General features: G+C 42.4%; 1 protein-coding gene across 1 annotated transcript in view; it reads left to right on the plus strand.

Moving 5' to 3' along the window:
- Positions 1-12,138: 12,138 nt before the first annotated feature.
- The window catches only part of LOC308291797 (transient receptor potential cation channel subfamily M member 5-like), a gene marked incomplete at both ends in the record, with an annotated part of 53,478 nt that continues 39,813 nt past the window's right edge, over positions 12,139-25,803 (plus strand). The window contains 5 exons of the mRNA XM_080733930.1: positions 12,139-12,373; positions 16,936-17,014; positions 19,835-19,982; positions 20,483-20,623; positions 23,236-23,404. Of these exons, the coding sequence (XP_080590056.1) occupies positions 12,139-12,373; positions 16,936-17,014; positions 19,835-19,982; positions 20,483-20,623; positions 23,236-23,404 (772 nt within the window). The remainder of the gene's footprint in view (positions 12,374-16,935; positions 17,015-19,834; positions 19,983-20,482; positions 20,624-23,235; positions 23,405-25,803) is intronic.

Here is a 25,803-nt window from a genome sequence, read left to right on the forward strand (position 1 = left end):
CACTTTTCATCACTAAACCATCGTTTTCTGGGGCCATTTGTAGCCCAAGGAATGTTTTTTGTGCAAAACAAATGCTTGCAATGGATTCAGCATCATGACAAACCCCTAGTTAGACCCCTCACATCCTACTTAAATGCCCAGAAAAAAAGGTTTTTCTGGGTATTTTCCTCCTGTATTGAAAGTCGATGGGAGCCCAACTTGATTTGGCCCCTGTGGTGACCACGAAGGTCGTCGACTCGGGTGCCCTAGCTAAATCATTAGAGCAAGCCCTGGGCTACATCTGTGCAAAATGTGGCGCATTTAGACTAATATAGTGCGAAATGGCCATGTTATCTCCCTAACACCCCCGACCAAGACCGAAATATTTTTTTATCTGTATCTTACCATCCACTTGAATGCATCTGTTATCTGTCCCAGTGTGAATGGGCCTTTAGCCTTTAAACCAGACACATCTGCCATTGCAACAATCTGTCCTCCAGACTAAATTGTGAGGGACCAATCAGGGCCCAGTATGCAAATAGGCAGCTTCATCACCAGAGTCAATGTATAAGTCCTCTCCTTGGAAATGCAGGTTTCCATACCGAGATTCCAGACTAATAACAACAATGATCCTAGGAGGAGAGATGGAGATAGAGTTGGAGCGATTGGAGGAAGGACTGCTGGATGGTGGAGACACCAGGGAGGAGGGGCCTAACCAGGAAGACCAAGAGGAAGTAGGCCTACTGACCAATGACAACACAGCTGCACCTGAACAGGTGGGTTATTAAATATTATACAACTGGTAGTTCTGATTCTGACGAAGCAATCTGATTGGTTGAAATATCTCTCTAAACATGTGAATAACGAGCACTACCACACAGGTCTCATCAAACAAAGATATCAGCTGTGCTGGTCACAGAAGGGGGTTGTTACTAGACCTTGTATCTGAACTGTACTGTCTTGTGCTTTTCCTATGAGAACTGGAAATAAGTGTGTGCAGGTCTTCTCACCTCATACTTTAGCTATTCAAAAACAGCAGATCTATAAGCTCACAGTGCAGCACAAAGTGATGAGTAGATCTACTATTTTTGAAAGATATTGGACATTTGTGTTCCCCCCTCCTCACCTCTTCCTCCTCTCCTCTTATCGGACAGAAGTACGGATGAACAGACAGACAGACAGACAGACAGACAGACAGACAGACAGACAGACAGACAGACAGACAGACAGACAGACAGACAGGCAGGCAGGCAGACAGACAGACAGACAGACAGACAGACAGACAGACAGACAGACAGACAGACAGACAGACAGACATTTGGCCAACAGATCAGTGCAGTAGGAACATGGTATACATTTGAGATTCAGGTAGCTTATTTAAATTCAAGGACCTTCTGTAAACTCAACTTGAACTCCCCCTACATGCAGTATCCTTAAATAATACATGTCCAAAAAGTGTATTTTAGACGTGAGGTGGGGGCTCAGAGTGTTCCCACTAAGGGCTCGAACACACTGCCCCGACTTTGAGACGATTATGCTGTCTCCAACTAATTTTGGCGCTCGCCGACAAAAACGGCGATCTGCCACAAGATCGGGCTTTGCTCGTCGGGGTTTTACTCGCTGTGTTTGAAAAGCACTGCGAGAAGATCTGTGTGCGATTCCAGCGCTCGGCGACATCTTCCCAAGCGTTTCTAGATAGGCCTATAGCAGCTTTGATATTTGGCTCTGTCACAGCGCACCCCACCCCAAGTGCGCGCACTCTCTCTCTCTCTCTCTCTCTCTCTCTCTCTCTCTCTCTCTCTCTGTGTCAAATGGAGACGCACGGAGCGGAGTGGAGAGAGAAAGAAAGGGAGAGACAGACAGACAGACAGACAGATATACGTTCTCCTCTGCATAAATATATAAGCTGTATGTTTATTGCAGAATTTTACGAGTCCCGCCGCTGTTTTAATTATTTGGCCCTGTGTGTGCGTGTGTGCGTGCGTGTGTGCGTGCGTGCGTGCGTGTTTGTGTGCGCGCACACGCACGCACAGCAAGAGAGGAAAATCATTAGTGCCCGCTCTCGTGCACAATTAGAATAAAAACAAAAGTAATATTGGCTTTGTATTGGGGATGCATCCTGGTGAAATATCTGGCAGTGTGTGATCCCTTGTCGGTGATCTGTCGGTGATCAATCTTGTCGGCGAAAACCACAACGAGCCGATTTCAAGAAAGTCACTCGTTCAGTGTGAAATACTCTAACGATCTGATGACTCGCCGACCAAAATAGTACAGTGTGTTCGAGCCCTAAGGAAAATAGGCTTCCAACATCTTAAAACGTCTTTGTTTTGGTGAGTAGTGAAAGTGTATTGCCATTTATATAGTAAAATCAATGTTAAAGGAGTCATCCAGACCAAAACACATATAGGGTTAAATCTGCCTTTTATCATACCCCTTCATACCTTCATACCTGCTTTAGTCGATTTTTTTCATAGCTGCCCCTGTTGCTAGATTTCGGCTGCACCTGTTGCTAGATTTCGCAGGCTCTCTCATAACTAACACAGTGGATTGTCCTTAGGCTAGTGCGGTCATTTCTTTAGCTTCAAAGTTAGTATTTTTTCATTGGATTGTGTTTACACAACGTCCTGAGATCAACCAAATCGCTGTTTTGACCTCACAGGCACCCTTACTTGTCAAACGGCTTCTGCTCTGCACCAGAGCAGGGAGAGGAGAGGCTAGAAAGGGAGGGAGGGAGGGGTCTGTTTGACAAGTAAGGGTGCCTGTGAGGTCAAAACAGCGGTGTGGTTCGTCTCAGGACGTTGTGTAAACACAATCCAATAAAAAAATACTAACTTTGAAGCTCAAGAAATGACCGCACTAGCCTAAGGACAATCCACTGTGTTAGTTATGAGAGAGCCTGCGAAATCTAGCAACAGGGGCAGCCGAAATCTAGCAACAGGGGCAGCTATGAAAAAAATCGACTAAAGCAGGTATGAAGGGGTATGATAAAAGGCAGATTTAACCCTATATGTGTTTTGGTCTGGATGTCTCCTTTAATTCTCTTTAAATACTCAGAGTGTTCAAATATGGAACCAATACACTCTGGGCAGTACCAGCTCTTATGCCTTAACTTAAAGGCCTGTCCATACTGTCTCCAACCACTGAACATTTCCTCGGAAAGGTCCGGTTCAACTACAAAATGATGTCACTCGCATCTTCTGAAAAGCATTACCCCGAATTTTTGGAAAGCTTCAGAAAGTCGGGAAGTTTGGTGGTCAGCTGTGGTGGTTTAACTGTGGGTATGTATATAGGGTTAGGGTTATATATATATATATATTTTAGGTCTTAATAACAGTGATGTGTGTCATCCTATAGGAGGAGGAGAGAGGGAGAGAGGGAGCTGGACGTTCCAGAGACACAGAGGAACAGAAGATGAGCTGCCTCCTGTGTTGTCTACGTTCACATGACCAGACCACCCCACCTCAACCAGATGGAGACACCATGGAGGAGAACCTACTGACCCCACCTCAACCCAGGGAGGAGGGGCTCAACCAGGAAGACCACCAAGAGGAAGAAGGCCTTCTCACCAATGACACCACATCTGCACCTGAACAGGAGGTGAGTTATTTAATAATAACTTTATTATTAAACTTTATGAAGACCTTTAAGTGTTCAGGAGGGGCGCGTTTGCATACAATGACACAAGCAATGCTGAAACAAAAATCAAAATGAGTTACTAGTTACTTTGTAGATTTAGCATATTATCGTAAAACATATGTATTAAACTACATTAATCTCTTCAGCCCTATACATTTTGTCCATTTGAAAATGGCCGATCTACAAGCTCACAATGTGTCGCAATGTGGCGCATTGTGAGCTTGTAGATCTGCTATTTTCAAATGATTTCCATGAATTTGAAATCTTAAAATGGGACATTCTGCCTAATTGAGAAATTTTACTTTGTACTTTAAGTATAATGCAACATCATTTATGTGTAAAGTCCTGGTGTTGTTTATTTTATATTTGTGGTTTGTGGAAATGGAAATACTTATAATATAATACTTATAAGGGGGTATGATTGACTCTGATTTCTACAATATATACAAACAATCTCCATTTAAGCAAGGCAATTTTATTTACATTTAAACAAATAATTTCAATTTGAGTGCAAAATAACTCACAGAAAAGAAATACAAAAAGATAACTACAAACAGACCCTAGTAACATTGCTTGGAGAAAACATACTCAACTCCTCCACCTGGTGGTTGATTTCGGAACTAAATCCCAGTCGTCCCTCGGCCGACTCGGCCGACTGACAAGACTTCAGGAAAAGGGACAAAACCAAACGCAACCTACTGTATATGGAGGAAGGCAGCCCATATCTGTGCGGCTGGTTCAGACAGGGATCTCCATGTATGGGCATAAAAGGGATGTACTATATACAGTACATGAATAAATGGTCCCTATATGGATAACTGGTCCAGTTGGCCACGAATTGTGGCATGTCACCTTGAGGCGTCTTACTAGTAATAAATAATAACTACAGAGTATAATAATAATACTATCAGAGCCATTGGAACACAGTAATTATTAAAATGCAGTCAACAACAACAGGCTTCTGGCGCGCTTGCTGAATCCCACTGCTCTCTGTTCCACTGTTCCACTTGTTCCACTGTGGCTGGGAGGGGGCCCTGGTTGCAGAGGCGTCCCATTGGCCCGTTCCATTTGGATGGGAGGGCTCTTTTCCACTGAACTGCTTGGCCCTGCAGCGTCCGATTGGCCCAGAAGCGTTCCAACTGTCCCACTTTCGCCCTGCAGCGTCTGATTGGCTCTCATATGTTCCACTGAGCCCAGCACAGCATTAAAAGTAAAGTATTGGGAAGTACAAAATGTTTGAAATTAGCAAATATACAAGCTCACAACTTGTAGATCTGCTATTTTCAAATAGCTTTGGTATAAAATAGGGCTAAAGTGGTTTATGTATGTTTTATAATATCATAATTTATATTTGCAAATTAACTAGTAACTAACATTTTCAAATAATTGTAGGGGAGTAAAAGTACAATATTTGGATCCCAGATGTAGTGAAGTAGAAGTAAAAGTATTGGAAACTGGAAATACTCAAGTGAAGTACAAATATTATCAAAATTGTACTTGAGTAAATGTCCTTTGTTACTTTACACCACTGACACTGTAAATAATTGCAAAACAGTGCACATGTCTTATTTTAAGTTGTAAAGATATTTCTTATATTAAATTATGCTCTGCAGTGGCACAAGGGACTCCCAGTGTGGCAACCCAAAGACAATAAAAGAGTATGGCCACAGCCAAGCGACCCTGGGTAGCAGGTGCCTTGACTTAGAGCTTGTACAGAGCGCTGACAGACATTGACACCAAGGCTTGTCCACCTGCATTTTGAGCTACAGTCTATGATTTTGAGAGGGGACGTAACAGTCTATAAACACAACACTAGACCTCTGTCTAAACACCTGAACGTGGCCATCGTGTCTTCTGGTCTGTGGAACGCAAAATAAGAGCACATTTTACCTATATATGTGCTGTTTGTACTGTTGCTACGCTTAAAAATGTAAAATAACAAGTGGAGACCATAGACATTCAATAATAGCTATGTAGGTATTTGGATTTGGAAATATTGAGGTACAGTATGACATTTTTTATCTCACAGCCCCAGAAAGAAAATAAGTAAGTGTTCATTTGAGCGGTATATAGTTCCTATCATTTTATAATGGACAATTTACTTTTCGGGCAAGTGGGCATGACCTTTGGGCAAGTAGAACATGACCTGTGCTACCCTTTTTCTTTTTTTACACATGCACTTTATAATAAAAGATGTTAAAAGAAAAATTCAAAGACTCTTATTCCCTTAATTCAAAGAAAAAAGACATGAGAGAAATCAGAGAGTAATTTACTATATTTTGAGAGAGACAGACAAAAGTTAACAGTACAGAAAACATCCAATCGGTTTCATGGTTGGAGATCTCTCACAAGATGGTGGTCAGTAGCTGGTCAGACATTCGTATATAAATAATACAGTATATGACAGTTAGGTTCCTGTTAATATGATGAGGTTGCCACATCCATCAAAAACACGTGGGGGTCGTCCTAGTAGATTTCCACAAAGGCAGTTAAACTGTTGTTTTGGGGCCACAGTTGATAAGGCAGAGCGTCCTCATTTCCACCAGACAGTGACCTGGCCTTGTGGGTGCAGGTGGCATGGCACAATATGGTATATTGATTGAATTCAATTATTTATATCGATAAATAAACTTATTATCGATATAAATTATTTATATCGATAAATAAACATAAATAAACACTGATGAAAGTAATTTCTTCAATAACACTTCAAAAAAAGGACCAGTAATTTTTCCATTAGGGTTAATGAGAACACACTGCATGTGTACTGTATATGTGTGCATACTTGTATTACTGTGTGTGAGTCTGTAACTAACACTGTCCGAGTTGAGGGGAAACCTTGAAATGTAAAGGTTTGAGAAACACTGGTATAGACATTGAGCAATTGTCCTTAGGCTTACAATTAGTAATTAATAGATTCAGCCCTGGGTTAGGATTACGATAAGGCATTCAAAGGTTAGATGTAGGGGTCAGGGTTAGCGTTATGTCTGATGTATACGTGGGCAGCCTATAACTAAGGCTTTAGACTTAGGGGTTATAATGGCCCCCAAAAAAATAAATAAAATTGTCGTCCTAAAATATTATTGTCCAATAATCCTAGACTCTATGATGATGATGATGATGATGATGATGATGATGGTGATGGGCGATGCGGAGACGTGCGGGGACATCCAGATACGTAGGGTTCTTCAGGTCACCAGGCTTCCTCGGGTAGTTTTCCTACAGGCAGAGAACCGTAAATATGTAAATTTAAATATTACAACAGGACATCTGTGACAGTAGGTCGTTTTCAGCACTGTGCGGAGTTGCACCCCATATACGGCAAGTTAGTACTGACTACCAGTGCTTTGATAATACCTTGCCACACCTTGTCTAGTTATGTGATTGTGAATATGAAATAGCCAATCTATTCGGGGTTATACAGGGTCCTCCCTATGTTCCAGGTTCTATGTTCCCCACTTACCCCCCAAAAAAGGTTCTATGTTCCCCACCCACCCACCACCAAAAAAGGTATGTTCCCTGCCCAACCAAAAAAGGACTTATGTTCCCAATACCAATTCTCCGATCTCACATGACGTCACCGCGTCGTTCTGCTTTACGGCAGTGCGCGCGTTGCGGGGATAAACCTGGGATAAACAGTGTACCTCATATCTCTACACACCATAGCCACCGCAGCCTACAACTACTTGTTTCTACAGGTAAAGTTTATTCTGTTACTGTTAGCTGTTTGTCATTGTGTTCTCTTGTTAATGTTCTGAAAAATACTGCTAGCCTAGTACCAACTTGAAATATTTTTCATGTTTACTTATAGATTTCAGTTCTGATAATGTGATAGCTATTAGACTGGGATTCAGGGGCGAGGTGACTCCATGGAAATGATATTCTAAATTCCCTGATGCCATTTGTGAAGTAGCCAGGGAATGTATGCTCAGCTAATGTTTTCATTGTAGAAATGCAAAAACTGATTATTTATAACTCCTTCCCTCTAGTGCACTGTCAGGACTGTATGGAAGGGTTGTTCTCCCTCAGCCCAGACTAACCCTCCTTGACCAATCACAACTATAATACAGGTATATCAATTGAGACATAATTCCTCTGTAGATATTGAATTATTGTTTATCATGTATTTTTCTCTAATACTGATTGATTGAGTACTTGATTGACATTTTACAAATGTACAGCGGTATGATTCTACAGTGATAAAAGTGTTAAGCCTTTGTAAACCTGTGTTCATAAACATGACAAATATTTCACATGGTTTTTAAATATCCATTTGAAATATTTGGCATGTTTAAATGCAGATTTCAGTTCTGATAAAGTGAATGATGGACAAGTAAGCTACTGTATATCACGGTTTCATTGTAGACCAGTGATTATTTACAACTGATTACTCTTTCCATTATTTATCCTTTTAGTTAACATTGTACCAGTACCAGTGAACTGTACTCTCGTGAAACTCTGAAGCTCTGCGTGGTAGGGGTGTTGTCACTGTGCCAAGACCAATCTTGACCAAGCACAACTATACAGGACAGGTATGTGTTTGTGTTCTTTGATTAACCACTTATAAGAGACATTAACCCTCAGTGGATACTGGATATCGATTATGGTTTATCATGTATATTTTATTAACAATGTTTAATCACTCACCATACTGACTCCTAATCTCCAGATTGATTCAATACTTTATTAACATTTTGCAAAAGAGCCCAGAGGATATGTTTCAATTGTGGTCCTATTTTTCAAATTCATCAAGTCATTTAAAGACAGCATGCAGTCAAAATGCCATTGCATGAGTGCTCCAGCTAATGTGTGTTTTTGCATTTCCTTTTAATTTAAATATATACTCAACATAGGAATAAATCGTTATTGTTGTTTTTTCTCTCTCTCAACAGCAGTAGGCTATGTCACACCACTGCAGTGTCCCTCGCTGTTCCAACAACAAAGTCAAAACCCCACATTTGAGCTTCCATGATTTTCCTGTGGATGAAACACTACGTGCCCAGTGGGTGTGGGCGATCAAGAGAGACGTGGGGCCAACCTTTAGAATAGCTCGTGGGAGCACCTTTGTGTGTTCTGAACACTTTGATCCCGGGGATATATCAAAGTCAACCAAGCCCAATGGACGAATCGATGAAGAATTTGTAGCCTTTTTCCTGTTTGGAACCTGGTGTGCTGGAATATTTGCCAACAAGTCGATCTACGTCACTAAACCGCATTTGCGGGAGATTGAGCAGGGACTTGGTGAATTCCATGATCTGAAAAGAAAGAGCAACAATAATGATATGCAATGAAATTGTTTATAATAAGGGGATTTTATCAGATATTTGACAAATCTTTTTTTGACATGTCCTCTGAGCTCTTTAGCAAAATGTTCAATCGAATTGGAGATTAGGAGTCAGTATACAGTGTTATTAAAATATACATGATAAGCCATAATAGATATCCAGTATACACTGAGGATTCATAAAGAATGCATATTACCTGTATAGTTGTGCTTGGTCGAGATGAGTCTTCACTCAGGGAGGACACACCTGCCATGCAGAGCACTGCCAGTGCCTGGAAAGGAAATAATCAGTTGTTGCAAGTCTACAATGAAACCATGAAATAGCTTCTCTATCATACACCTTTTCAGAACTGAAATGTGCATGTAAACATGAAATGCATAGTCATGTTATTTCCTCATTGTCTCTTATTTCACAGAGATGTAAAATGGGTTCATTTGGTTCTAGACACTAGCTAGAGCACACTAGCTGGACCAATGTCATGTTGACTGGATGCTTTGAAACATAGGATAACAATGGAGAAAAGTAATCTGGGCTTTGTTGTGTTATCTTTTTAGCTTCACTGTATTGAGCATACTGCTGCAAATTATGTAATCAATCAGTGAGTCAGCAAGGTATGAGATTATACATTAGAAAATATAAATACAATTATAATAATAAATAATCGTAGTGGTTAATCAAATCATTGCTATACCGATAGTTGTGGTTGGTCAGGTCAGGGGGTTGGTCAGAAGGAAGAAATCCCTGCCATACAGACAACAGTGTCTTCACAGTGCCTGGAGGAAAAAGTACATTGGAAATGGATTTCCACAGATGAGTGGTGATTTTGTTCATAAATGTCTACTGTCATCATGTCAATAAATAAACTCCCTGCTATCTATCGAGATTCTATTCCTAGTGTAAACACACAGCAAGGCCAGCTGCGCAAGCCATTTTTAGCAGCCAATGCTAGATGTTTTCTCTTCCCAATCTAAGCCAATTTCCAAATGTCAAAATGGAAAAAAAAGAAAGGACATATAAGATTAACAAGAGAACATTATGGCAAAACAATGAGCAGTAGCAGAATAAACGTTACCTTTAGAAGTAGCTGTAGGCTTGTTAATATTGCTGCTGTGTTGTGTAAACGGAGCAGTCCAGTTATCACCGCAAAGCGAGCTGCCGTAAAGCAGAACTGCCGGAGAACGACGACGAACGACGACGTGCCGTCACTGTGAGATCGGCGTATTCTCAATTTTCACAACGCAAATGCAGGGACATCTGGGCACTAAGAACATGTGGGCAATCCTAATTTAAGTGCCTACTCGTCCAGGTGCTCATAGTGCCCAGATGTCTCCACCCCTAAGTGCCTACTTTTCCAGGTGCCCACTCGTCCAAATGCCCACATTAACCTACCTAGTGCCCAGATGTCCAGGTGCCCACTCGTCCAGATGTCTAGTCATAACACAAATATGGTGCCCAGATGTCCCTAGTTCCCCCCTGACCTATTTGTGTGTGTGTGTGTGTGTGTGTGTGTGTGTGTGTGTGTGTGTGTGTGTGTGTGTGTGTGTGTGTGTGTGTGGGGGGGGGGGGGGGGGGGGGTTTAAGTAAGTGAGGGACATAGAACCTGGGGAACATAGGTACGGTCCCTCACATACAAATAATGAACACAACAATAACAGCCATTTGAAAATAGCTGATCTACAAGCTCAAAACAGTGTGAGCTTGTCCATCTGCCATTTTCACAATGTTGTGAGCTTGTAGATCTGCTATTTTCAAAACAATACACATCTTGCATGGGCAGAGATAGATGGAAATTAAAACATGTTATGCCCTTTTGCATCTGACTCTGAGCAGCAAGTAGCTCTGGTCCATAGCGTTAGTGGAGTTCTCCCTAACGCTATGTTCCTCTACTTTCGTATTCCTTGGCAAAACCGGAAAACCCAGCCGTCTGGTCCAAAAATAACAAAAACTGTTTCGCCCCTCATCAAACCAAAGGTATCAGTGGACAGTTGAAAGCTTACTCTACTTAGTGGAAGAGGTCTGAGCCCCCCACCACACGATTAAAATACATTACTAGGGCAAAATGAAAAATATTCCACCGGATGGAGACGCTCGTCCTGGTTTTTACGAAACAGCGCTTCCAACGTCACAGAGTTGAATAACACCCAGTGAGACTAATGCTCTGTGTAATTCGGTCCTCTGACCTGCGCCGCAGTAGTGAGTTGGCACCTTGATGGCGACGACAAATAGTGAAAAACGAGAAGAAATGGAGTCTCCATCCGGTGGAATATTTTTCATTTTGCCCTAGAAATGTATTTTAATCGTGTGGTGGGGGGCTCAGCCCGCGTCCACTAAGTAGAGTAAGCTTTCAACTGTCCACTGATACCTTTGGTTTGATGAGGGGCGAAACAGTTTTTGTTATTTTCGGACCAGACGGCGGGGTTTTCCGGTTTTGCCAAGGAATACGGATGTAGAGGAACATAGCGTTAGGGAGAACTCCACTAACGCTATGGACCAGAGCTAAGCAGCAAGCTGAACCTAGAGGCTAGTTTCTGATACATCATACAACCTCACTTATCCCCACTCCAAATGGACATTAAACGTGTCACCTACTGTCCCATTTATTTACAACATCAATGACTCTCTAACCGAGGCATTTTTGGGATGTAAATGGCTATCCAGAAGCCTGTATGATTCCATTTAAGGTACATATACATAGACGCTAGCCAAACATGCTAACGGAGGCTAACAGACAAACTTTATGATAGCTAAATGGAATCTGCACCAAATGCGTTATTTATAATTGTCAGGGCTTCATCTAATACCTGGCTGATAAAGACAGTAAACTTTGATGTGTTTAGGGCACTGGCCAATATTATATGATTTTATATTCTCCTCTCTTTGGTTGCCCTGTCACTTGGGCCATAATTAAATTTAAAAAAAGAAAAATAAGCAACACATGCACTCCAAACTCATTTCGATTTCCTAACTAAGCCTTGGCTAATGAAAAATGTTAACTTTGTTGATTTAGAAGCACTTACCAATGTGTTAATCCTCTGAGTACTGCACAAAATACAGAAGATGAGAGAACTCCATGAAAAAAGCACCAAAACGTCAGTTTTCTCCAGTCTTTATCTAACCCTCAGCAGATAAAATATGTAAAAGTTATATTCCTTAATGCACTCTGCAATTTACCACGATTATAATCCTCCTGTATAGTTCCCATTCAAACTGTGCAGTGTGCACACTCTGTCTGTCTGACATGGCTCTGCCTGCCACTGCAGCCCTGCTGTGCTGGGCATATGAGAGCCAATCAGACGCTGCAGGGCGAAAGTGGGACAGTTGGAACGCTTCTGGGCCAATCGGACGCTGCAGGGCCAAGCAGTTCAGTGGAAAAGAGCCCTCCCATCCAAATGGAACGGGCCAATGGGACGCCTCTGCAACCAGGGCCCCCTCCCAGCCACAGTGGAACAAGTGGAACAGTGGAACAGAGAGCAGTGGGATTCAGCAAGCGCACACTCCAGTTGCTGGATTCACTATTTAATTTCAGACACGCCCCCTTCCTATACACACCCAATGTAACTTAAAAACTCCATCCATTGAACTTTGGTTCTGGTGACTCATACTGCCCTCCTAGTGTGTGTGTGTGTGTGTGTGTGTGTGTGTGTGTGTGTGTGTGTGTGTGTGTGTGTGTGTGTGTGAGTGAGAGACAGACAGACAGACAGCACAATGACAGACACACATTGCTACCCCCCACCACACACACGCACGGAGGCACGCACACACACACACACACACACACACGCACACACACACACACACACACACACACACAAACTGCTTAAAACATATAGTAAATAATTGCGGCCGTCAGGTCGCACTTACTATCAAAACCTCCACCGGCTGTCTGTCTGTCTGTCTGTCTGTCCGTCCGTCTGTCACACGTCACACGTCACACGTCACACTCTTGCCCTGCTCATATCTCCGCAACCGTTGCCCCGATCCATGCCAAATTTTGCACACACACTCCTTGCCTGCCAAACTACACCACTAATTCTCACATGGCCCTCCTCTAGCGCCACCATGAGGCCGATTCTTGCAAAACACATTTTTGGACACTGCTCATACAATTTTTGCCCTAAAATCACGCAAATCGGTACACAGTATATCTACACTCATCTCATCAACATGAATATGTCCCATTTAGCCACCTTCAGGCCGATTTTTTAAAACACATTTTTGGACACTACTCCTACAGATTTGCCCCTAAAATCATACAAATTGCTACACACTATGTCTACACTCATGTCATCAACATGGATCTATCCCATATAGCGCCACCATCAGGCCGATTTCTTCAAACACATTTTTGGACACTGCTCCTACAAATTTTGCCCTAAAATCACGCAAATCGCTACACACTTGCTCTACACTGATGTCATCAACATGGATCTGTCCCATTTAGCGCCACCTTCAGGCCGATTTTTAAAAACACATTTTTGGACACTGCTCTTACAGATTTTGCCCTAAAATCACGCAAATCGCAACACAGTATGTCTACACTCATGTCATCAAAATGGATCTGTCCCATATAGCGCCACCATCAGGCCGATTTTTTCAAACACATTTTTGGACACTGCTCCTACAGATTTTGCCCTAAAATCACGCAAATCGGTACACAGTATGTCTACACTCATCTCATCAACATGGATCAGTCCCATATAGCGCCACCATCAGGCCGCTTTTTACAAACACATTTTTGGACACTTCTCCTACACATTTTGGCCTAAAATCACGCAGCGACCGCTTATCTCCCGATTAGGGAGTCTTACTGGTATCATATCTGGATTTTAACAGGAGGAGGAAGAAGAAGAAGAAGAGGACGACGACAACGACGCATCCACATCTGAACAGAAGGTGAATTATTTAATTATAACTTTAATATTAAACTGTATGAAGAACTTTAACCAAGAACCAACACATCCACATCTGAACAGAAGGTGAATTATTTAATAATAACTTTAATATTAAACTGTATGAAGAACTTTAACCAAGAACCAACACATCCACATCTGAACAGAAGGTGAATTATTTAATAATAACTTTAATATTAAACTGTATGAAGAACTTTAACCAAGAACCAACACATCCACATCTGAACAGAAGGTGAATTATTTAATAATAACTTTAATATTAAACTGTATGAAGAACTTTAACCAAGAACCAACACATCCACATCTGAACAGAAGGTGAATTATTTAATAATAACTTTAATATTAAACTGTATGAAGAACTTTAACCAAGAACCAACACATCCACATCTGAACAGAAGGTGAATTATTTAATAATAACTTTAATATTAAACTGTATGAAGAACTTTAACCAAGAACCAACACATCCACATCTGAACAGAAGGTGAATTATTTAATAATAACTTTAATATTAAACTGTATGAAGAACTTTAACCAAGAACCAACACATCCACATCTGAACAGAAGGTGAATTATTTAATAATAACTTTAATATTAAACTGTATGAAGAACTTTAACCAAGAACCAACACATCCACATCTGAACAGAAGGTGAATTATTTAATAATAACTTTAATATTAAACTGTATGAAGAACTTTAACCAAGAACCAACACATCCACATCTGAACAGAAGGTGAATTATTTAATAATAACTTTAATATTAAACTGTATGAAGAACTTTAACCAAGAACCAACACATCCACATCTGAACAGAAGGTGAATTATTTAATAATAACTTTAATATTAAACTGTATGAAGAACTTTAACCAAGAACCAACACATCCACATCTGAACAGAAGGTGAATTATTTAATAATAACTTTAATATTAAACTGTATGAAGAACTTTAACCAAGAACCAACACACAAATAAAACATGTTCTTTATGAAGATCTTTACAGGGATATCTGCACTTTACAACACGCTAGGCTCATCTTAATGTTAACGTCTACTCTGGCTTTTGAGTTTCACTCCAAACTGTTTTTGCTTGATCAAGTTGCTTGATTCAGTTTTTAGATATTTGATTGCGACCGTCAGGTCGCACTTACTATCAAAACCTGCACAAACTGTCAGTCCGTCAGTCAGTCCGTCAGTCCGTCAGTCTGTCTGTCACACCTCACACGTCACACTCTGCTCACACGTCACACTCTTGCCCTGCTCATATCTCCACAACCGTTGCCCCGATCCATGCAAAATTTTGCACACACACTCCTTGCCTGCCAAACTACAACCTCCAAGGACCCCCGGAGCTCCAGGGACCCCCAGGTCCCTGGGGGACCCCCAGATGTAAAACATGGCCAAATGTGCAAAAATTACCAAATGACCACCCCAACGGGGCTGCTCACGGGGAATTCCCTTTGCACACACACTCCTTACCTGCCAAACTACAACCTCCAAGGACCCCCGGAGCTACAGGGACCCCCAGGTCCCTGGGGGACCCCCAGATGTAAAAAATGACCAAATGTGCAAAAATGACCAAATGACCACCCCAACGGGGCTGCTCACGGGGAATTCCCGGGGACCACCGACTCCTGGTGCTCCAGAACCGATGCAAAAGTGGTGGCGCCCCCAGTGGAGGACCCCCTACACTGCAGCTCACATAAAATGCCGTAACTCCGGCTAGGAGCGACCGGGAGAGCCGGGGCCGGTACCTATTCGTCCGCCTCGGCGGCGCGGAGACCCCACCCCTCATTTCTCACATGGCCCTCTTCTAGCGCCACCATGAGGCCATGTGACCTGACGGTCGCTTATCTCCCGATTAGGGAGTCTTACTGGTATTCCTTTTTATGAGACACGCCCCCTCTCTATACAAACCCATTGTAACTTCAAACTCCATTTAATCATGATAGATTCAATGAAAACACCGTCCATGGTTCTGGTGGGGTATACTGCCCTCCTAATGTGTGTGTGTGTGTGTGTGTGTGTGTGTGTGTGTGTGTGTGTGTGTGTGTGTGTGTGTGTGTGTGTGTGTGTGTGTGTGTGTGTGTGTGTATGTGTGTGTGCTTATTCCAACACTGTCTACATGTATTGGACATTGCAGATATCCTAAATGGTATAGACATAATAACATGTCTAATATGTTTTCAGATATGGAAACCAAAAGACTTCAAGAAAAGAGAGTGCATCACCTTTATACCATTGAGGGAAAAAAGGTAAAAATAAAATCATCACTGCACTCTGTGAAGACAGCTCTGCTGTAGTTCTGTCCCTCTTCACCTTTCATTGTTAAACAATCCCTTTCCATGTCAATACAAATGTCAGCCTGACTTCATCAAAATCATTTCCATAGAACTGCACTTTGCGTTTGCAATCGCCTTTTACGACCACAGCATCCTTGACATCTTGCATGTGTTGTGGGCTTGTAGATCTGTTCTCCCAGAGAGATTTGTAGCACTGTGATAACATTGTCCTCTGCACTTACTTGTTGCGACCGTCAGGTTGCAGTTACTATCAAAACCTCCACCGGCTGTCCCTCCGCCCGTCCGTCAGTCTGTCTGTCTGTCACGTCACACGTCACACTTTTGCCCTACTCATATCTCCGCCACCGTTACCCCTATCCATGCCAAAATTTGCACACACACTCCTTGCCTGCCAAAGCCACAACCCAATTCTCACATGGCCCTCTTCTAGCGCGACCATGAGGTCGATTCTTGCAAAATACATTTTTGGACACTGCTCCTTCAAATTTTGGCCTAAAATCACGCAAATCGGTACACACTTGGTCTACACTCATGTCTTCAACATGGACCTATCCCATATAGTGCCACTATCAGGCCGATTTTTTTAAACACATTTTTGGACACTGCTCCTACAGATTTTGGCCTAAAATCACGCAAATCGGTACACAGTATGTCTACACTCATGTCATCAACATGGATCTTTCCCATATTGCGCAACCATCTGGCCGATTTTTTTCAAACTAATTTTTGGACACACATTTTGCCCTAAAATTATGCTGCAACCTGACGGTCGCTTATCTCCCGTTTAGGGAGTCTTACTGGTTGTCAGTGTGAATCTTATGACCTGCCAGGTGAAGACACAGCCTGTACATGTGTATGGGAGCTACTGGCCACTAGGGGCGCTCTCCCCAACCTGTCCCCAGTGGACAGGTTGTCACAGTGAAAGGGTGACGTTACTGTAACTGTAATTATAAAGTACATCTGACAGAGTGTTCCTCATTACGGCTCAGTGCTGCAGCCTTGAAGCACCTATGGGTGCTGCACCCTTCCTTGAAGCTTTGTACAAAAATCAAAGGACTTATGAACTACGAAGGGTGCAAGTAATGAGACCAACATAAAGATGGAGCTTTAATAATAATAATATCACAGTAATACAATGAAGGGCACAGCGAGCCAAGCCGCCATCTTAACAGTTACTGTGTGGCTTGGCTTCTCATATCACTGACACATGTCACAAAATGACAGCGTTCATCAATTCATTGCAAATGATGAGTGAGTTGCTACAATCAGAAAATCCTCCGACTTTGGAACCGACGTGGATATAATTTACCTACAAGCTCAGCACAGTGACATGGATATAATTTACTGCACAGTGACATGGACTACATGGAGCCATTAAGGCACATATGTCAAACTCAAGGCCCGGGGGCCAAATCAGGCCCGTGATTGAATTATCTTCGGCCCGCGGGATGATATTTAAATACTATTAGAACTGGCCCACTGGCCACTGGTATATTGCACATGCAATGCCCAGGATTCGAACCAAGGTCTCCCGCATGAAAGTCCAACATCTCACCCATCAGACCAAAGGGATATCCCTATGGACTGGGGGAGATATTAGACGTTTGATGCCATCAGGCTGAGGCAGTGAGTCACTCTGTTACGCACCACCATAATACTACAAGTCCCACAATGCACTGCTAATGCATTGGCGCGTATCGAGGGCCTGTGACCGCAAGCCCGCGTTTAAATAAACAAAGTCCGGCCCTCGACTTTTTTGGCCCCCAGTGCATTTGAGTTTGACCATCCTCTGTCATTGGCCATCCTCTGCATAGATTATGTTCTTATCAACCATTCTGTTATCAGTTGTTGTTTTCAGAGGCTCCATCTCAGCAGCTGTCAATCATAGGACTATCAATCCCTGCTCCACCTTGGTTGGCATCCTGCCCGCGCCTCCTTTTTCTGCCACCGCAGAAAACTTCATTTTTACCCATAAATTACGGAGGTGCGCCGTCTCAGGCGACCTTGATCCCCGTGAGACACCGCAGAGTGAGTCGCCACAAAGGTCGCATGAGCCGACTCAGCGCCGTCCGAGTTATGTCACGATATTTACAGAATAGTAAATCTAGGAGAAAATGGTCCATAACAACATAGTGAAGCTCAGGATGGAGAATATTATAGAACATGGCCATCCTGGCTCCATTTCATGGTCCTGATCGGTCATAACGGTGATTTGATGCTGCTGAAACGGACGAGTTTCTGAAAATGTAAAACAATTAAGAAGTTTGTGTTCTAGAGCTATAATCACGCACACACACACATGCACGCACGCACGCACGCACGCACGCACGCACGCACACACACACACACACACACACACACACACACACAAGGACGGACGGGCAAACATAAATATTGATATTTATGTGTCTGAGGACCCCATCAGAACATATTTAGAGCTATAGACCCCCTATAGACCCCCATCTGAAAACATGTAGAGCTATAGACCCCCTATAGACCCCCATCTGAAAACATGTAGAGCTATAGACCCCCTATAGACCCCCATCTGAAAACATGTAGAGCTATAGACCCCCTATAGACCCCCATCTGAAAACATGTAGAGCTATAGACCCCCTATAGACCCCCATCTGAAAACATGTAGAGCTATAGACCCCCTATAGACCCCCATCTGAAAACATGTAGAGCTAATAGACCCCCTATAGACCCCCATCTGAAAACATGTAGAGCTATAGACCCCCATCTGAAAACATGTAGAGCTATAGACCCCCATCTGAAAACATTTAGAGCTATAGACCCCCTATAGACCCCCATCTGAAAACATGTAGAGCTATAGACCCCCATCTGGAAACATGTAGAGCTATAGACCCCCTATAGACCCCCATCTGAAAACATGTAGAGCTATAGACCCCCTATAGACCCCCATCTGGAAACATTTAGAGCTATAGACCCCCTATAGACCCCCATCTGAAAACATTTAGAGCTATAGACCCCCTATAGACCCCCATCTGAACACATTTAGAGCTATAGACCCCCATCTGAACACATTTAGAGCTATAGACCCCCCTCTGAACACATTTAGAGCTATAGACCCCCTATAGACCCCCATCTGAACACATTTAGAGCTATAGACCCCCATCTGAACACATTTAGAGCTATAGACCCCCTATAGACCCCCATCTGAAAACATGTAGAGCTATAGACCCCCATCTGAAAACATGTAGAGCTATAGACCCCCATCTGAACACATTTAGAGCTATAGACCCCCCTCTGAACACATTTAGAGCTATAGACCCCCTATAGACCCCCATCTGGAAACATGTAGAGCTATAGACCCCCATCTGAAAACATTTAGAGCTATAGACCCCCATCTGAAAACATTTAGAGCTATAGACCCCCATCTGGAAACATTTAGAGCTATAGACCCCCTATATACCCCCATCTGAAAACATTTAGAGCTATAGACCCCCTATAGACCCCCATCTGAAAACATTTAGAGCTATAGACCCCCATCTGAAAACATTTAGAGCTATAGACCCCCTATAGACCCCCATCTGAAAACACATAGAGCTATAGACCCCCATCTGGAAACACGTAGAGCTATAGACCCCCATCTGGAAACACGTAGAGCTATAGACCCACATCAGAGGTTCCCCCTCGAGGACCCCTGGGGGTCCCCAGACCCCACTTTGAGAAGCAGTGTATTGATGTGTTGTCCTGTTGTGTCATCAGGGATGGACGGTGTCAGTGTGGACGTCCCAGAGACAAACATCCACCAGACATCAAGACAGCTGAGGACACTGAGTGGACCACTGAGCTGCACTCCTCTGAACAGCCCACTGATGCTTATGGACTGTTGAGGTTTGAGGGAGAGAGAAGGGTATTACCCAGACATGTAAGTGTGTGACTGACAATGTGATCAATGTTCTCTGTGGTTCATGATTCTCTGTCTTCCATCATCTGTTTAACATGATTCAGTCTAGAGGAGGTTGTTGTTGCTTTAACCCATTCAGACTCTGGACAGCCTACGTTCTTACACCCTTCATCTGGGAAAGCATCTGTCATTGATTTTTTATCAAGGACCCCCAAATGATACATATTTGTTCCAAGGACCCACCCCCCTCACCCCCCTCACACCCCCAGATGAAAAAATTAAAACATGACAAGCTTAAATTATTCCACACTGTGTCGCACGCACACACACACACACACACACACACACACACACACACACACACACACACACACACAATGAGTGTGTAATATAAGCCCCGCCCTCTTGATATGACAGTTGAGAGTGTATTCAGGTTGATCATGTCCATCACTGTCATCTTCTGATTTGTCTCTTTGATCACCTATAGTTCCTGCGTCTGTCATCAGACACTGAACCCTCCCATGTCTTACGACCTGATGACTAGGAGGATTGATGATGATGGTGGGTGGAGTTTGGATGGGATCCCACCCTACTTGGTGGTGTCTGTGGAGGGAGGAAGTGCAGAGGTCAAACCCTGGGTCCAGGAGGTCATCAGAGAGGGGACTGGTCAAAGCCTTGGCTAAACTAGGTGTGTGTGTGTGTGTGTGTGTGTGTGTGTGTGTGTGTGTGTGCGGTGTGCGTGTGCGTGTGCGTGTGCGTGTGCGTGTGCTGTGCGCGTGCGCGTGGAACAAGTCAAAATTAAAGTGATAACACTAAGCAGTGAGCAGAAAAAAATGTGAACACTATAAAATGTTATCTGATAAAAGGATTCTCTATCCTGAACCTCTTTGTTTCATCACTTCCAAGGTTCAAGGTTCACTTTATTGTTACATTGTTTAAGTTTTATTGTTACATCTTGTGTACATGAGAGTAAAACTAGTTTTGGTTTGGCTTCCTTCAGACATGCAGCAGCATGGATCATAACAACAGCAGAATAAAATAACATAGAAAGATTTAAGGAAAATGAAGAGAGTGCAAAAGAAATAGCAAAGAGAGAATAAAAAGACCAACATGAAATTGACTTTTTTCCAGTGTGGTATATAGTATGTACAGTACACCAACACCACTGTTTTGTGGTAAACTATGTGTAAAACAACTTCACAGTATAATTCTATATGCAACAGATTAGTATATTCAACCTCATAGTATATTCTATGTACAGTATGGTGCCAGTTCAAGCATAATAGTGTGATTTTCTACACTTTTACTTCTACTCCACGACATCTCAAAGGCAAATATTGTACTTTTACTACACGTTTTTAAAACTTTATTACTGTCACTTTGTAGATTTATATTCTTATGATAACACCACACCACTTCAGTCCTATTTAAACGTTGGCTGAGTGAAAATAGCTGATATACATACAGCTCGTTGTAAGCTTGTAGACATGTTGTGAGCTTGTAGATCTGCTATTTTCAAACGATTATTATACATTTTAACATTATTATGATAGCTTACTGTTGTAGGCTATACGGTTGTGTGCGTTGGCTCTCTATAAATTATAATGTTATAAATCATAAATACCAAACCACTTTAGCCTATTTTTATATTTAGCCCTACTTTAGGCTGTTTGAAAATTGCCGATCTACAAGCTCGCAACGCGTCGCCAGGGGCGCGTTGAGTGAGCTTGTTAGAGATCTGCTATTTTCAAACATTTGTACTTGTACTTTTGATGCTTAAGTACATTTTGATGCCAATACTTTGTACTTTTACTCAAGTACATTTAAATTTTTATATACACACTTTTTTTTCCACCACTATACATTAGAGACTCATACTCTATAGCAGGGGTCTTCAACGTTTTCAGGCCAAGGACCCCTTAGTCGAGAGAGAGATGAAGCAGGGACCCCTTAGTCGAGAGAGAGAGATGAAGCAGGGACCCCCAAAACCTGTTCATAGAGTTTCATCGTTTTGACAGCACGATCATCAGTGTATTTTGGATTCATGTCAATTTGTGTTTTCAGATATTTGACCACTTGAACCGTCAATACTTAATAAACTTGACCTTTCACTCTGTACTTTGTCAGCTCTTTTACCCCTCTACACCAAAGCTTTTTGCAGAAAATAGCCGATCTACAAGCTCACAACGCTTCGCAGCGCGAGGCGTTGTGAGCTTGTCGATCTGCTATTTTTGGCTAAAGTTCTCAGAATATGGATACTATAGAGGTTCAAGTGGTTTATATAAAAAAGGAGAAAAAAGTTTTTATTACACAAAGATTTGGAGGACCCCCTGTAGTAACTCTAAGGACCCCTAGGGGTCCCGGACCCTCTGTTGAAGACCCCTGCTCTATAGCAATGATTACTGTCACAATATAGAGCTATTTAACACTGTTACTGAACAACTGTCTGTCTGTCCGTCCGTCCCCCCCCCCCCCCCCCTCTCTCACACGTGCACGCACGCACGCACGCACGCACGCACGCACGCACGCACGCACGCACGCAAACACACACACACACACACACACACACACACACACACACACACACACACACACACACACACACACACACACACACACACACACACACACACACACACACACACACACACAGGAAGAAGCTGGATCCTGACAGAAGGCTTTGATGAAGGCGTAGGGAGATGTGTAGGAGAGGCGGTGAGGGAAGTCAACAGGGACTACACCATGGTCCCTGTGTATGGAATCTCTCCCTGGGGTGTCAATGTGCACAACAAACACCTGTTGGTCAACCAGGTATTAACACACATTAACACTGTTTACACATAGTGTTTTCCTCCATCGTATTAATCATCTTCATAAAATGATCCTTATTGCTACAGTAACTCTACTATATTTACATCACATACAGTACCATACTGTACTGAATGTTACTCATTGTTTTTTGACAATTTGAATTATAATCTAGTTGAGTAATAAATATGGACCACGACTTCCTGTCTTGGATCCATACTGAGTCAATTCAGCCCCCCCAACACACACACACACACACACACACACACACACACACACACACACACACACACACACACACACACACACACACACACACACACACACACACACACACACACACACACACATCTTAGACTCAGAAGCACCTGGATAACAACAGTACAACTAGTAATGTCTACTATTACATAAATACATTAGTAGATGTAATTCCTGTGTTCTTCCATCTCAGGGTAGAAATGTTCACTACTCTGTTGAGAACAAAACCAGTGCCTCCTGTTGTCTGGAGAAGAACCATGATGGCTTCCTGCTGGTGGATGATGGGAGAGAAGGTCACAGAGGAGGAGAGAAGAACTTCAGGGTCAAGTTCGAGGAACACATCCCCACACGACACATATACAGTAAGAGATGGTGGACGTTGATGATTTGTCTTTTAGTGGAATTAACTTAAGCATGGTATTATTTGCCACGCCCAGGTCAAAAGGTGACTTAAAAGTAGTAAAAAGAGCAGAAACTATAATAAGTAAACTGTGGTTGTTTTGGTGTTGAACTGCTACAAGAAACTAGGCAAAAACTATTGATTATTTTCTTAGTGATTATTCCATCTATGACTTTCTGCATTAAGAACATATTAATTAATCAAAAACGGTATAGATGGATTATTTCATTATGTAATCATCATTAAACAATTGAACCATAGCCTAATTCATAAAAACACCTATCATGGTGTCTAAAAGAAGAGTTTGGGCCCTATTAAAAAGCTCTTAATAACAACAGCTCTTATGAAGATTGAGGTGGAGGCGTGACCATTTGCCATTTTACTATTATGAGTGCGGTAATGTGTGCACGATACACAAAGACGTTATGCGTAAAAGTCCCAGAATTAGTCATGGGCGTGTTTTGGGCGTTAATTTAATCAAACCCATCAGCGTGGCGGCTGTCATTCCCTTTAGATTCAGCGCAAGACACAATGCTATTGAGTTTTAAAGGAGTAGTTCACCCCCAAAATGACTTTTTTTCTATTGATTAGTCACGCCATGGAGAGTAGAGTTCAATAATATTTTTTTGGTTTTAGTCACATTCCTAAGACAAAAATTTGATTCGAGTAAATTTACCCCCCATTGATTCCGGATGGTGACCCGTTTCGAAACGGGTCACCATCCGGAATCAATGGGGGTAAATTTATTGTTATCACATTTTTGTCTTAGGAATGTGACAAAATCCAAAAAATATTATTGAACTCTACTCTCCATGGCGTGACTAATCAATAGAAAAAATGTCATTTTGGGGGTGAACTACTCCTTTAACTGTTCTGCTGCCCTTGACGACGCTCACCGTCAGTGAAAGGGTTAATACCATGGCGCCGTTGACGGCGAGGACTGTCAATCTTACTGTATATACAGTAAAGATATTATTACTTACTGTACGTCGCTCCGGTCCCGCCCGCATCGGTAATGTCCGCGATTTGTTTACAACGCACGTCGGGCGTGCACGCGAAGTTAACGTCCTCCATAGTAAATCCATTGAGAGGCCGGCCCATAAAGAGACTTCATTTTCTCCAAAAGGGACATTCTTATACAAAGGATGGTCTCCACTCTCCATACTGTACACAAAAGCTGGGCGCAGCCTTGTTCTCTTCTGGGCTCACACTGTCATGTGACTAGATGACGTAATCGTTGCCGTCAAGTGATAATCCAAAAAAACAAAAACAACCCCCTTCCGGCCCTTCAAAATAATAGCGGCGGCCTATGGAGGAAACGACGTGGCACCGAGGCACCAAGCAAACCTTCAGATTAAGATGCAGTAGTTGTGTTAAGAGGTGAGATTTAAAATAAAAAATGATGTCATATTGAAAGGAGAAATGTCCAAGTGCATGCATGGCCATAATCATATGGTCACAATCCCAATGCTTTCATAAATAAAACTATGTTTGATACACATACTGTAAGTATCAGCCACATGCTACTGATCACAGAGAATGTAATGACAACCACAATCTAAATGATTAATTCAAGTGTTACTGAGTTACACATGAACTCAGGAGCCACTGAGGCGCTCAAATCATGGTATTTTAACAGACTAACATCTTAATGATAAACACAACTTACACAATTAGAGTTAAATTAGATTTACATTACATTACATTACAACTTACACAAGGGATTGAAACTCACGACTGCTGATTATAGTTAAATGAGAATCACCAGTGTTGGGTGTAGCAGCGTTATAACTAACGGCGCTACAAGTTACTTTTGCGTCGTTACCAGTTACATTTTCAGAAAAAATAACAGCGTTAATAATTTACATTTAAGACCTATAAGTCCCTGTTCTTTCTGTTGCCACAAAGGAATAATAATCCATCTGACACATTTGCGCTGTTTCCTGAATGAATGAGCTCTTCTCTCTCTGTCAGAGGAGCCTGAGGAGGCATGCATGCATGCATGGCCCGCATTTTTACACGGAAAAGGGCGACCGACCAGAAATGTGTTGCAGTCTGTGGTGGTTGCTCTACAGTTTACGACAGGTTATGAAATTTGGTGTAACACCGGGTGGCGACATTAGGAGAACTTATTTGTGCTCGTCTTGTTTACATGAATTAATCGCGCACGACATGGCAGGGCTTGAGAGAAACCCTTTAGTAAGGCTGTGGAGGGATTCACACTATTTTTGGATTTACTGGTGAAAGGATAGATCAGCGTCATTACATTATCCACGTTGACGTTGAAGCTGCAGGCAGCCACGCACAGCTGACACAGCACTCCGGTAGGCTGCACTAGAGCTTAAATCAGGCCTAAAAAAG

Source organism: Nannobrachium achirus, assembly GCF_963921795.1.
Source record: "Nannobrachium achirus genome assembly, chromosome: 9".
Taxonomy (NCBI): domain Eukaryota; kingdom Metazoa; phylum Chordata; class Actinopteri; order Myctophiformes; family Myctophidae; genus Nannobrachium; species Nannobrachium achirus.